Source organism: Tamandua tetradactyla, chromosome 19 (assembly GCF_023851605.1).
Source record: "Tamandua tetradactyla isolate mTamTet1 chromosome 19, mTamTet1.pri, whole genome shotgun sequence".
Taxonomy (NCBI): domain Eukaryota; kingdom Metazoa; phylum Chordata; class Mammalia; order Pilosa; family Myrmecophagidae; genus Tamandua; species Tamandua tetradactyla.
The window spans coordinates 644,282-657,590 of record NC_135345.1 but is presented as its reverse complement, the minus strand read 5'-3'; the positions used below and the strand labels follow the sequence as shown (position 1 = coordinate 657,590).

Sequence of the window (13,309 nt, the reverse complement as noted above, 5' to 3'; positions counted from 1 at the left end):
CCCACTCAGGCCACCCAGCCTGCGCCTGGCCCCGAACCGCCGCCCCGAGGTCGCTGCCCACTGCATCTGCCAGCACGGGACGCCACACCAGGCCAGCACGTGATGGCGGCCAGGGAGGGTGGTGCAGGGCAGCGCGCAGGCTTGCAGGCAGGGGTGCGCGTGGTGGGCACCCCAGCTTTGGCTGCTTGCTGCCAACTCCGTGGCTCGGAAACCTGAGTCCCCGGCTGGCCGCCGGCTCTCATCCCTGGGGCCTCCCATTCCCGGCTCGGGAGAACAAACATGCAGACGCGTGTGCACGCACAGACACGGCGGGACATGGCTCAGACGAAAAGGATGCACGCTTCTTGTTTAACAAAATAAATTAAATATACGAGGCTTCAGCTTAAACTCTATATAAAATTACAGAGGTTGGGTCCACCGCGGGCGGCAGGATGGTGGGCGGTCCTGGCGGGTGGGGGGTACCCCACCACAGCCTCGGGGACAGGAGACCCCTGCCCCTCCACCCAGCCCTGCCTGGGCCTTCCTCCTTTATTATTATTATTTAGTTTCTTAAATATAAATATCCAAGGGGCTCCTTCTGGCCGCGGGTGTGGTGGGGGCACCGCTCAGACTGGCTCCAACTCTCAAGGACAGAACCTGCGCTGGCCCCGGCCTGGGGAGGGTGGATACTGGGCAGCTGGGACAGGTGGTGGCAAAACAGCCACCCGCCTGCCGGGGCCGGGGCTGGGGGTGGGGTGTAAAGCCAGGGGGCTTCGCCCACCTCTCCTGTGAGGCTGGGTGGGGCACAGAGAGCACGGCTGCCATGGAAACCTCCTTGTGGGGGGGGTTCCTTCATCGCCTACCCACCACTGCATCTGCACTGCAAAGTCACAAAACACAAACCTTCCAAAGGCACTCGGCCTGGTGTGTGTGTGTGTGTGTGTGTGTGTGTGTGTGAGGCCACGCACAAGCACATGCGTGTTTCCAGGTGCATGTGCCTGGGTGTGAGTCTGCATGTGGGGTGTGTGTGCACGTAGATGTGTGTATCCAGACAGGCCTGTCTACGCGTATGCCCATCTGTGTGCATGTATGTGTATCCTGGCAGGTGACCAGGTGTGGACATGTCCTCACGGGCATCCTGCTACTGGCTGCGCCCCCCCCAGGGGTCCTGTCCCTGCGTTGTCCTCTGCCTTCCTCCGGGGGACGCAAGCCCACCCCAGCACACGCGGAGGGGTCACAGCCCCGCGCAGCAGCCGGCCCCTAGCACTGGCAGTGGGTGTGTTGGTGCTGGTGCGTCCTGCCCTCCGTGTGCGAGTGTGTGTGTGTGTGCGTGTGCACGTCCGCATACAGCTTGGGGTAGAGCTTGGGGCCCAGCAGATGTGTGGGGCCTGCTGGGGATCCATGCTCATCGCACAGCCCAAGGCCGGCAGCAGCAGCCAGGGCCACGGCAGATGCGTCCTTGTCCCCGCCGCGGTCGCGGGTGGGCACGCGGTGCAGGGGCGGGGCTGGCGCGGGTGCGCACGGTTTCTTCTTGGTCTGGCACAGCCACAGCAGCACGGTACCCAGGAGGAAGACGGCGCCCGCCGGGATGCCGATGACCACCGGCCACGGGAGGCTACTGCTCGGGGACGAGGGCGCCACGTGGGGCCCCGGTGGCTTCGGGTCTGCAGGGAGGTGGGAGAGGGTGGGGCGGAGGTGAGGCGGGGCCAGGGGTGCGGTGGGCGGGGACGGGGCGGAGCCAGGGATGTGGTGGGAGGGGCCGGGACCCTGTGGGTGGAGGTGGGGGTGGGGGTGGGGGTGGGGGTGGGGCGGGGCGGGCCGCCCACCCGGCAGCACGGTGAGGAAGGCGCTGCGGAAGCTGTAGCCCATGGTGTTGGCGCCCAGGCAGATGTACATGCCGGCGTCGTCGCGGCGCGCCCGGGCGATGAGCAGCTTGTTGAGGTAGGAACCATCGGGCCGCGACCACACGTCGCCCGTGGGCAGCACCACGAACTTCTGGCCGCCCACGTCGATGGTGGCGTTGTGGCGGCCCTCGGCACCGTGCTCCACACGCTTCAGCCACTGGATGACCGGCCTCACGTCGCTGCGCACCTTGCACTGCAGGGACGCGGTGCCCCCGAAGTCCACGGTGGTGTTCACGGGGTGCGCGCCTGCGAGCACGGGCTTGGAGCGGGTGCGCTCTGCGGGGGGCGCCGCATCAGCGCGCGTAGGCACGCCCCGCCCCCCGCCCGGCCCGCGCCCCGCACTCACGGATCACGTCCACCTTGTAGGTGGCGTTGATGGCGCCCGCGCGGTTGGACACGCGGCACGTGTACTTGCCGCTGTCCTCAGGCCGCAGGTTCTTGAGGCTCAGCGTCCACTTCCTCTTTCTGCCCTCGCTGGCCTCGGGCCGCGCCAGCGCCTGGTCGTCCTTCATCCACGTGATGTCGGGCCGCGGGTGGCCGCTGGCCACGCACTTGAGCCGCACGGAGCTGCCCACCGGCCGCGCGATCACCCGGCGCCGCATCTTGGAAGGCTGTGTGAAGCGGGGCCGCGCTGCAGGGAGCACGGGGTCAGCGGGGGCGCCCAGGCACATGGCCCCCACCCGCCGCGACTCTGCAGTGCTCACCCCACTGCTTGCCGGCCGGGTCCTCCTGGCCCCCTGTGGAGCCGCCTGGCCCGGACACTTCCCTCCCGGCGCCGGCGTCATCTGCAGAGAGCCAAGGCCCAGCTGGAGGAGGGCGGCATGGTGACCGCTCAGGCCGGAGCCCCGCAGGGCCCCGCCTCTCCAGGCTGAGAAAACCCAGGAAGCCGAGTCACAGGCCCAAGCAATGCCCAGAATCCCAGAGACAGCTGGGGCCAGAGAGCCGTCCAGCCTTTCCCGGTGCAGGTGACCCTGACAGGAACAGGGATGGGTGGCTGCCGCCCTCCCCCCCAGGGCTCCAGGGGGTCTGCAGGGCCTGGACAAGAGGGCCGGCCGCGGCAGCTGTGGTAACCCTAACCCACTTCAAGGGGCCGCGGCCTGGGTGGTTCAGCCCGCCTGGAAGGCCCATGGGATGGCCGCTGTGTCGCCACCCCAAAGCCCAAGGGACCCTGGGACACAGCCCTGCCATCTGCTCAGAGACCATGTCCAGGCCGTCTGGGGTCCCCGACCTTGCTTCGAGTCAGGGAAGAGCAAGACTGGGGTCCCGCAGGCCGGGCGTCTCCGGCTTCTCTGTGAGATGGGCGAGCCTGGCTCCCAGAAGGCTCCCATGGGACGGTGGGAAACCCGGAGAGGGGGCCGGGGGCAGCCACAGCCAGCATGTGGGAGGCGGGGCAGTGGGGACACCTGTCCAGTCCCCAGCGCCCAGGAGCAGAAGAGAACAGTGAGGCCATTCGCTTCCCGCGGCCCCTCTGAGCCCTGTAACCTGAGCCTCAAAGTCCAGTCTGCCGCCCAGGAGCCGCTGCCAGGAGGGCCGCCCCGCCCGGCCCCATCCTGCCCCCCCACCTCCACCTCTTCTGGGGACCACCACCCTGGGGCCCCTGTGTCAGCAGGAACCTGTGGCAGGTGGGGGGTGCAGGGTGCCCCAGGAGAGAGGGAGCCCAAGGTTGGGGCTGCTGCTCTGGGGGCCCCTGCCAGGGTGGGGACAAGCCAGGCCCAAGTGCTGGGCTCGGTGGTGGCAGGGTGGGGTGGGGGACAGGGGGCAGCCGCTGCCTGGTTCCGAGGGCCACGCCCAGGCTGGCAGGGGGACACGGGGCGCCACCCGGCCTGCGGGTGTCGGCCCTGCTCAGGCGAGGGTCCCCAAAGTGCAGGGGGGCTCCTGGTGCTGCCCCCGCCCTGCCCGCCCGGGCAGGGCCCACTGACCCATCACGATGAGTGTGTAGTTGACGCTGAGGCTGCCGAAGCCGTTGGTGGCCTTGCACACGTAGGTGCCCGCGTCCTCCCGCTCCACCTCCTTGACCTTCAGCCCCTGGGGCAGCACGCGGAAGCGGCTCCAGCCGCTGTGGATGGTGCGGCCGTCCTTGCTCCACATGGCCAGAGGCGGCGGGTCCCCCTCCACAGGGCACTGCAGCCGCACCGTGCGGCCCAGCCAGGCCACCTGCCGCGGCAGCACCCTGCCTGCCATCCTCGGGGGGCCTGTGGGCCAGAGGGCAGTGTCAGGGCGCAGGGTGGGGCCCGGAGGTGGCGCCTGTGGCCGGCCCAGGCCTCAGGCCGCCCCAGACACTCCACCCAGGGAGTGCGGCCCTGATGCCGGTCTGCAGAGCCACCCGAGCCCGCCACGTCGTAACTACTGCTGGGGGGTGCGAGCGCGAGGCCCTGGGGGGAGAGGACGCCTGGGGTGCCGGCCCTGAGGCCACACGGCCGGGGCTAAGCCGAGGCCACAGCTGCCCTCCCCGGCCCCGGAGCTGCGCCGCCCTGCCCCGTGCCCCTGGGGGCGGGAGGCACTGCGATTCGGAACACGGCGCCAGCATGTTCCAGCCAGGCGTGGGGCTGGGGCCGTCGCGCCTGCAGCCCCCGGGTTCCACACGAGTCCCTGAACCAGGTCCGGCGCTGGCAGCCTGGCACTGCGGGGGCCCTGACGACCCGGGCGTGACAGTGCCCACTGGGCGTTTGTTCCCAGGGCCACCGCAGCTGTCCCGCGCCCGGCTCCCTGCGCAGCGCTCTGCGGGGCTCTCCAGAAGCAAAGGCGTGGCTGCTGCACACACAACCTGCCGCCCTGGGCGGGCTGCTGGGGCCTCACGGAGCCCAGGGTCCAGAGTCTCCCCATCCCTCGGGCTCCTGGGGGCACAGCTGCAGCGTGGCTGGGCCCAGCCCACTCCCAGGCAGACCCCGTCCACCACCTGTCACTGCCCGACATGCCGCCGCTCAGGGGATCAGAACAAAAAGGGTCTTCGGAGGCCCCACCCAGGCCTAGGACAGAGGGGCCGGGGCCCCCGGGCATGGACAGGCACAGAGACACCCAGATGCACAGCCACACGCCACAGCCTGCCAGCCCTGGGCACGGCGGCCTCTCGGCGGGAAGGGACAGTGCCCGGCAGCCCTCCCTGTTAGGGAGCACAACGGAGACTCGGGCGGGGGGTTCAAACCCTCGGGGGCAGAGAAGGCCCCTCCCAAACTCGCTCCCCAAAGCACACAGCCCTGCTGCCCGCGGGCCACCCCCACAGCAGGCAGGCCCAAGCTCCCCAGAGGGGTCCCCGAACACCGCTCCTCATACCAGCACAGGGGCCTCTGATCCACTCGGACCGAGGGAAACTGAGGCAGGGGCTGAGGCCAGCAGGGCCTGGAGCATGTGGGAGCTAGGCAGTTGGTGGAGGCGGGATGGGGGGCCCCTGAGAGCACTGCAGGTTGGGTTCCCTCCACCCAGCCCAGCCTCGTGGGCATTCCCACAGCTGCTCCCCAGTCCCCAACCCTTTGCATGCCCAAACCACAGCCCAGGAAATCACAGGTACAGATGGACGCCTCATGGAGGGGACAGACACATCCACACCGCACAGGGGTAAACTGAGGCTGGAGCCAGCTTTCACTCTCCTGACGGGCAGGTGGTGGGGGCAAGCAGGGTGGGTGGTGCTCCCTGCCATGTGGAAGCCCGGCCAGGCCAGGGGGCTGCGGAGGGCAGGGCACCCTGAGTGGGTACAGGGACATGCTCCACCACCTAAGGAGGGACAGGACCCCACCCCGAGGCCAGGCCTGTGCACACGGGATGTGTCCACAAGTCCCAGGACACACTCACCATCCTCAGATCCTCTCCACCGACACCCTTTCACCAGGCACACTTCCTGACACACTCACCATCCTGACACGGTCACCGACACACACACTGGCCCCTCCCTCCGACCCCGTACGCCCAGCTGGTGGAGGCTGACCGGTGGCCGAGGCCTCACCCTGCTCTGAGCACAGGGCCCCTCCCTGCCTGGAGCGGCCGCGGCTCGGGCCCAGGACCCAGGACCCCCCCATTATCCAGGTACCCCCCGCCGGCTGGGGTGGGACCTGTTTGGTGTCGGGGCCCAGATGCTTCCTGTGACGAGGGACAAAGGAGCGGCCAGAGGGCGGGCATACCCTACCAGCTGCAGTTGACCCCGTGCCCTCCGAGGCCCCCCGGCACCTGCTGACAGCCCTCCCCCACCCGCCCTCCACCTGGGCTGCCTCCGAAACCCCACAAGCCCACCTCTGTCGGCCAGGCCTGCCCTGCCCACCCACGGAGCCCACACTCACCCCAACAGTGCCAGCGCAGCATACAGCAGGCGCTCAGTGCGCTCATCCCTGGCTCCAGGCACAGGGAGGGAGCCCAAGTGAGCGTGCATATACGGATACACACACGTGCACACAGTGCACACTTCACACACATGCACATTCACACCAGCACACACCCAACTGGGTGCATCATACACACATTCACACGCATGTGTGCACAGGTACATCCACAGATATGTACATCTAACACATCTGTGCAAACACACATGGATACACACACATGCACACGCTCACGCACACATGCACCGTGGGGGCAAGGCCAGGTCTGGGCTGCGGGCTGGAAAAGACCCTGCCCTGCTTTTCTGGAGCTGCCGTGCCTGCTCAGGGAACACACAGAGGAGCCCACAACCCAGGGACACTGGGGAGTTGCTCAGAGGGAGGCACGTGGGGTCCACAGGAGCTGCCCCTGTGGCGGCCGCAGCATCAGGTCAGGGCTGCTGCTGAGACCGTGGGAAGTCACCCTCAGGATAAGGCCTGCGGGGGGCCGGCTGAGCCCTTGTGCACCCGGGGGAGCCTCGGTAGGACGCTGGCCCCGGGACGCCCCCCCCCCCCGGGCAGTGACACCCACAAGCGGCCCAGGCTCCAGCCAGGCCCCACTTGCCTGCGCACTTGGGGAGCTGAGGCTCGGACCCGCGCAGCCCATGCGCCTGCCTGAGGGAACACTGTGGCTGGCCCTGGGCAGGGGCATGACCGGGTTGGGCCCGGCCTGGGGTGCAGGCGGCAGGTAGAAGCCACCGTGACCTGTGGGGCCCATGTGGCCCCTGGGCTGCTCAAAGGACAGGCCAGAGATCAGGGAGGAGGAGGCTGGTCCCTCTGTTGTCCCTGGGGCAAAGGCCGGGCAGGCGGGGGCTTCTCGGGGACCAGGCCCTCTGCCCCGACATAGTGCCTGGGATGGACATGACCACGTCCTCCCAGAGTGGGGCACAGGCCAGAGCCTCACACCCACATGAGCCAGTGTGCATGCTCACACCCACACATGCAAACACCTGGGTCAGGACTGCAGGACAACTGGCTGCCCAGCAACCAGGCCGTTCTGGGCCCCTGGGGATGAACCCCCCCAGCAGGGTACCAGGGCCCTGTGGCCCAGCCCACCCGGGAGGGGAAGGCCCTGGCCACCCATGGGGTCCCCAGGAGAGGAGCTGCCCCTGCAGGCCCGCTGTCGCCTGCAGCGTGTGGTCCCCACCCCGGCCACCTCAACACCCGCAGTCTGTGTGTGCAGCCAGTGCCAGCTCCCACAGAGGGCAGAGGCGCAGCCCAGGCCGGCCCTGCCCTCACTGCCCGTCCACGCCTCCGTGCCCGGCCCTGGCACGTCCCAGGTGGCAGCTGCGCCCCACACTGTGACCACCTGGTGGCCCCACCCTCCCACCCGTGACTCCCATGGGCGGGTCTTTCCCTCTTCCCCTCAGCCTTGCCCTTGGCTGTCCAGGATGCCCTCTGCTCTCCAAGTCCCTGCAGTGGCCTGCCCTGCCCCCGGGCCACCCAGACAGTAGGGTCAGTACAAAGCGGGCACCCCGGGGTCCAGAACCCCGAGCTGCCCACAGGTTGCTACCCAGATGACGCCAGGCCTAGGGACACCCAGTGGGTGCAAGACGAGGTGGCCAGGCCAGCAGCGAGGGCCCGGCCTCTCCGGGCCCCGGGAAGCCCAAGGCCAGAGGCCTGAGCGGGGGTGCCTGACGCGTCCCCTCATTTGAGGATATGGCTGAACGGTGGCTTGGAACAGGCACTGAGCCTGCCCTGCGTGGTGGGTGAAGTGGCGGTGGCCGCCTGGGCAGACCCCTCCTCCCCCGGAGGGGACAGTGATTGATTTTCCCTCCTAGGATGGGCCGGCCCCATCGCACACGACCCCAACATCCCCGCGGGGGCGGGGCAGGGCCGAGGCCAAGGCCTGAGGCCAGTGGGCTGCCTGCCGCCCGCCCCCCCCCCCCAGAGCGTGCGAGGCTGGCCCAGCGCCCCCGCCCCCCCGCCCCTGCCCTCAGCCCGGGGCTCGCCAGGGAAGTCTCCGAACGTGGCACTGCTCAGAAAAGCCTGAAATGGCTTCACTTGAAACTCTTTAAGAAAGGCATTTCATTCTGAGCCTCTCACGTCTCCGCAGTGAGAAATAAAATGAAAATGGAGAAAGCCAAACCCTTTTTTTTTAAAGTAGAAGAAAAAACAGTTTAAAACCAATCCACCAGATTGTGTAACTTTGGGGAAAAGGGAACAGTTTTTATGTGCTCTGAGTCTAGGGATGTGCTGCTTCCAGCAGTTGTGACACCGCGAGAAAACGGCTTCCAAAGCACAGCACACACTCCCGCACGCGTGGAGCACCGAGCGGGGATGGGCTGTCCCCTCCCTGGCAAGAAGGGACACTTGGACCGACCAGGCAGGACCTGGAGAAAAGTCAGCTCAGTTCAGGAAAAACACTCCTTCCGCCCTCCACACCTCCACCCCAAACCACAGAGGCCCTGGGAAAGCAGCCCCCCCACCCCGGGCACAGGGCTGGAGGCGGAACACACAGCCCAGCCAAGGCCACGGCCAAGGGGCGTGGGGTGCCGAGGCTGAGGGGTGGTTGCTCCGAGGCCTGTCTCGCCGAAGGCAGGCCCTGTCCACCCCGCGGCCCCCACCCTGGCCGGCGACATGGGCAGAGGGTGGCCTGCGAAGCCCCCTCTGCTCAGAGGCCAGAGGCCAGGCAGGTGCAGGGATGGGAGGTCCAGGGCGGATGAAAGAGCAATCAGTTGGCCGCCGCCACGGGGGCCCCGCCTGGCACGGCCACGTGCCCACAGTGGGCAGGACGCTGCCCAGGCACCAAGACAGCCCCCGCCCTCAGGCCAGCCGGCCAGTCCCCGGCGGGGGGGTGGGGTACCATGGCATTAGGCCCACCTGGGCCGTCGCCCGCCACCCAGCACCCGAACGTGGCCATATAAGGCCTTGTCCGGCTCAGTGCGCCCGCCGCGGCAAGGGAGGGTGCTGTGGCCTCAGTGGCGAGGTGGCCAGAACAGGGGTGATCCTGAGTGGTCAGCATGGCCTGAGGGCCGCCCAGCTGCCGGAGGGGTGCCCCCAGCCCTCCTGCTCCAGGGGAGGCCGAGGTGGGCAAGAGGCCATGGCACCCATTGCCCAGCACACATGCGGTGCCCCTTGCAGAGGTCCCTCAGAAGCATCCCCAGGCCACCCACCTGGGTAACCGATGTGCGGCTGTGCAGGGACTGTGAGAGGACACGGTGACACTGTCCGCGGTCAGCCCCGGGAGCCACGTGGGGACACAGCCTGGGCCCCACCTCCGCCCTACGCCTGCCTGGGGGGGCTGGGGGTCAGGCCGAGCTGCCCCCACTCCACCCCACTGTGGGCTTTCTGATGCGGCTGGGCAGCCCAGGCCCTGCACATGCCCAGGGCGACCAGCCGCCCTCCCTGCAGGGCCCAGGACGCCTGGCATGAAGGTGGGTGGGCAGGAGCTGAGGGTGTCCTCAGGGCAGGCAGGGACAGCCCTGGGTCCGGTGAAGGGGTGGGTGTCCCCTGGGTGCGCAAGGGGCCGGCTGGGGCAGCGCAGGCACTGTGGCAGGGTTCAGGGCCAGGCGGGAAGGGGCGGTGCTGGGGGCCGGGCCAGGCGCCAGGGCTCACCTCGGGCGGCTGCAGCGGAGGGGAGGGTGCCCAGGAGCAGCAGCGGCAGCAGCAGCAGCAGCGACGCGGGGCTCGGGGTCATCTCGGCCTCTGCGGACCTGGGGAGGGGTGGCGACAGGGTCATTGGGGGCGGGAAGTAGGAGACACCCCCGACCCTGGGCCACGAGAATCGGGCCGCCTCTTCCTGCCCACTCCCCCCGCCCGGCTCTGGGCCGGGGATCGGCCCCCCCACGCACCCTCTCCCCCGTGCCCCCGCCCGCGCTCCGGGCGGAGGAAGCCGCGGCGGGGAGAAGCTGCGGGTATCAAAGGCAGACAAAGGGTTTACACTAATTAGCGGCTCCCCGCCCCCTCTCCAAACACCGCCTGGATTCCTGGCGCTGGTAGCCGGGGCCCTGCCCGCGGGACACACAACACCGGGCGGCCCCGCAGATAATCGCCTGCGCCATTAGCGGACAAATTTGCGCTGGGGGGTGGGGGAGACCCACGTGGGGGACACGGGGCGGGGGCGGGGCGCGGGCGGGGCCGCGGGGCCGGACCGGAGCCACCCCGGCGCGTCCACCCAGCCCGGCGGCCCCGCACCCAAGCGCCCGGGGGGCCCTCCCCGCTCGCAGCGCCGCACCCCGGACCCGGACCCTCCAGTGGGTCCTTCCCGGGCGCCCGGCGGACCGGAGGTCGCGAGCGCGCGCGGCGGGGCTCACCTCGGTAGCGGGGGATCGGCGGGCGGGCGGGCCTCAGGGCCGGGCCCGCGGGGCGCGCTCCGCCGCCATCGCCACCCGCGCTCAGCGCCGCCCCGGACGCCGCATCCCGCGCCCCGCGGGCCCGACCTCGGGCGGCGGGGGGCGCTACCTGGGCGCCGGCGGGGTGCGGCTGGGATCGGGGTGCGGGGACCGGGTCGGGGTCCGGGGCGAGCGCGGAGGGACTCCGAGGGGCGCGAAAGGGCGCAGGGGCGCGGGGGGCCCGGGGCGCCGCGCCGCGAGGCGTCCTTCCCTGCGGGGCTTTGTCAACTCTCCGGAGCGAGCGCCGAGCCCGCCGCGCGCCCCGCCCCCGGCCCCGCGCCCGGCCAACCCGCGCCGTGCGGCCCGCCTCCGGCCCCGCCCCGCCACCAAACTTTTCTCCAATCCGCGCGCGCGCCCGCCCCCGCCCCGCCGGGCTCCGCTGCCTTAACCCTCGCGGCGCGGGCGGCTCCGGCGGGGGTGAGACGGCTCCCGCGGCGCGAGCCGGCCCCGCCCCGGCCCCGCCTGCCCCCGCCCCCGGCCCACGCGGCCACTTGGGGACCCCGAACCCGGGCCGGGTTCGGTGCCCGCCCCGCATCTGCCCACCCGCGCCGGACGACCGGCCCCCAGCGCCTGCCGTGGCCGGCCCGCGGCTGCGGGACCTCCGGTTGCCCGGTCCCCTACACTGGCCGCCTCCCGGGAGCCCAGAACGGCCGCGGGGCACTTCCCCGGCTCGAGAGTCCTCGCGCCCCCGAAGCCATCGGAAGGTGCGGGGCGATTCAAGATCCCGCGCTAAGCCTAAGGCTCCGGGGCGGGGGCAGGGGCGGGGGAGGGGCGGCAAGTAGACCCGGGCGCTGCACCCCAGTCGATGGCCTTGACCCAGGGCGCCCACCGGGCAGCCCCCCCGCGCTGTCGGCCGCGGCCACAGTAACAGGACGTTAGTTAGAACAGCAGAGGCCGGCACGCCGAGCGCCGCCACCCCGAGAGGCAGATGAGCCCCGCAGCCCTGCCCCCGCCGACAGGCCAGCCTGCTCTTTCCCCTGAGCGTCCCGCACTCCCACGCCCGCCCCCGCCTCCACCCACAAGCTTGTTCTGACCCCTACCCCCCACCCCACCCCCGCCCGGGTTCTCTTGCAACGTCAGTTTCTCCTGCAGACGCAAGAATTCTCATTTTGAAACAGTCCCGAACCTGCTGTTGCCCGGTGCCCGCAACACAAAGCCCACAGCCGGCGAGGCTCCCTCCCTTCACCCCAAGGCAGCCCTCCCCACGCAGCCCGCTCAGCGAGCTCGGGGACCTGTTCCCATGCCCTTCTCTCAGGGCTGTGCCCAGGAACTTCCTCCTCCAGGAAGCCTTTCCGGGGAGACGGAAGGCGGAGAGGGCTGGGGGACAGCGTCCCGGGCAGAAGAGGCCCACGCTGCCCCCAGCCCCACCTGGTCCGGCCAGCAAGAAGAGGTTCCCAGCCCAGCCGCCTCCGCCCCTATCCTGGGTCTGGGCCAACGTGGATGCCTTATGGTGGGGCAAGGGGAGCCAGACCCGGGGAGCCCCTGCTCCTGCCGGCTACCGTGCTTCCCCTGGGCTGAAGGTCCGGAGGTCTCAGCGGACCTCTGCAGGCCAAGCATCCCGGGCACAGCGGGAGAGCCTCTGGAAGGTGGGAAGGCGCAAGCCAAGGCCTCTCTTGGAGCCGCCAGGACAGCGGCCTCACGGCCCACCTGGGCACAGCCTGGGCTGGCAGGCAGGTGCTCCACGGCCAAGGGGCAGGTGGGCAGAGAGGGCACAGGCTAAAGCAGAGTCCACAAACAGGTTTGTGAGGAGCCTCCGCCCGAGCGTGAAGAGGTGGGACAGGTGCGCGAGACTGCGAGCGGCAGGTGTGGGGAAAGGTGGCTCTCAAATGTGGGGAGGTCAGAGACAGCGGCTGGGAGGAAGGCAGGTGCCCCGTGGGGAGGGCTAAGGCGGGCGGTGGGGAAGGGGTCCGGCCAAGGGAGGGCGGCAGGCGCAGGCAGGTGGGCGAGGGTGGGTGGCCGAAAATGGCAGGTGAGGGGTAGGGACAGGGGGCGGGCCCGGGGAGGGCGTGGGGCTGCCGGGCTGCGGGAGCAGCTGGTGGGCGGGGTCCCTCTCCTGCCGCCGCAGCGAACGGCCGCACCCCGGCTCGGGGCCCCCGCGGCTCTCCCGTGGGCACCAGACCGCAGCCCTAACGGGGCTCAGCCGACCCGCAGCCGGGCGTTGGGGCGGGGGCGTCGCCGAGCCCACGCGCTCCGGCCCGGTCCCCCTGCGCGGGCACGCGCTGCCCCCTGGCGGTCGTGTGGGGTGCAGCGGCTCCGCGAGGGCGCCCCGCCCCGCCCCGGGCCCCGCCCCCAGCAGCGCCTGCCACGTCGCAGCTCCGGACCAGGCCCCGCCCTCGGGCTCCCACTGCCCCTCGTGGCAACTCGCTCGGAATTTGGAGCCCGAATACCTGGAGCAGCACCTGCTCCTTCTGAACGGAGACGCAGGGCAGAGTTGCCCGTGGGGCTGTCCCTGGGCGTCACGAGTGTGCGTCCCTCACCTGCCGGGCCCAGGTGAGCACCGCAGTCACTCGTGCCCTCTTCTGTGGCCCTGCGGCATCGGCAGGCGCAGCGCCCTGGGCACCCAGAGAGGTGTCCCAGGTGCGTGTGTCGGGCCTGACAAGGAAAGGCTTGGAATAGAGTTGAAGGGCAGGTGGACACAGTCCGTCTTCCACTCGAGATGACGTGCTCACAGCTAAACGAACAGAAAACGACACTAGACAGCAGGCAACAAGACAGCGGCCCTTGAGAGACGGGATGAGCCGGGTTCTGG

General features: G+C 70.1%; 1 protein-coding gene across 3 annotated transcripts; it reads right to left on the bottom strand.

The window, feature by feature from the left end:
* Nucleotides 1-320: 320 nt before the first annotated feature.
* On the bottom strand, nucleotides 321-10,519 carry FGFRL1 (fibroblast growth factor receptor like 1). Of its 3 annotated transcripts, none has more exons than XM_077136195.1 (7): nucleotides 10,483-10,519; nucleotides 9,785-9,882; nucleotides 3,803-4,075; nucleotides 2,588-2,668; nucleotides 2,230-2,514; nucleotides 1,806-2,159; nucleotides 321-1,643 (listed from the first exon to the last, which is right to left on the bottom strand). In XM_077136195.1, the coding sequence occupies exons 2-7, from the start codon at nucleotides 9,864-9,866 to the stop codon at nucleotides 1,240-1,242; spliced, it is 1,479 nt and encodes a 492-aa protein (XP_076992310.1). In that variant the 5' UTR covers nucleotides 9,867-9,882; nucleotides 10,483-10,519; the 3' UTR covers nucleotides 321-1,239. The 3 variants fall into 3 exon arrangements, with proteins under 3 accessions (XP_076992310.1, XP_076992312.1, XP_076992311.1); XM_077136197.1 differs by having other exon boundaries at nucleotides 1,806-2,129; XM_077136196.1 differs by lacking the exon at nucleotides 10,483-10,519 and adding an exon at nucleotides 10,110-10,228.
* Between the last annotated feature and the right edge of the window lie 2,790 nt (nucleotides 10,520-13,309).

Excerpts from the sequence above, each read along its gene's own strand:
- FGFRL1 (XM_077136195.1), bottom strand. The coding sequence starts at position 9,866 with ATGACCCCGAGCCCCGCGTCGCTGCTGCTGCTGCTGCCGCTGCTGCTC. Across the intron at positions 4,076-9,784 it reads CTCCGCTGCAGCCGCCCGAG|GCCCCCCGAGGATGGCAGGC; the intron begins GTGAGCCCTGGC and ends TCTGGCCCACAG. Across the intron at positions 2,160-2,229 it reads CTACAAGGTGGACGTGATCC|AGCGCACCCGCTCCAAGCCC; the intron begins GTGAGTGCGGGG and ends CGCCCCCCGCAG.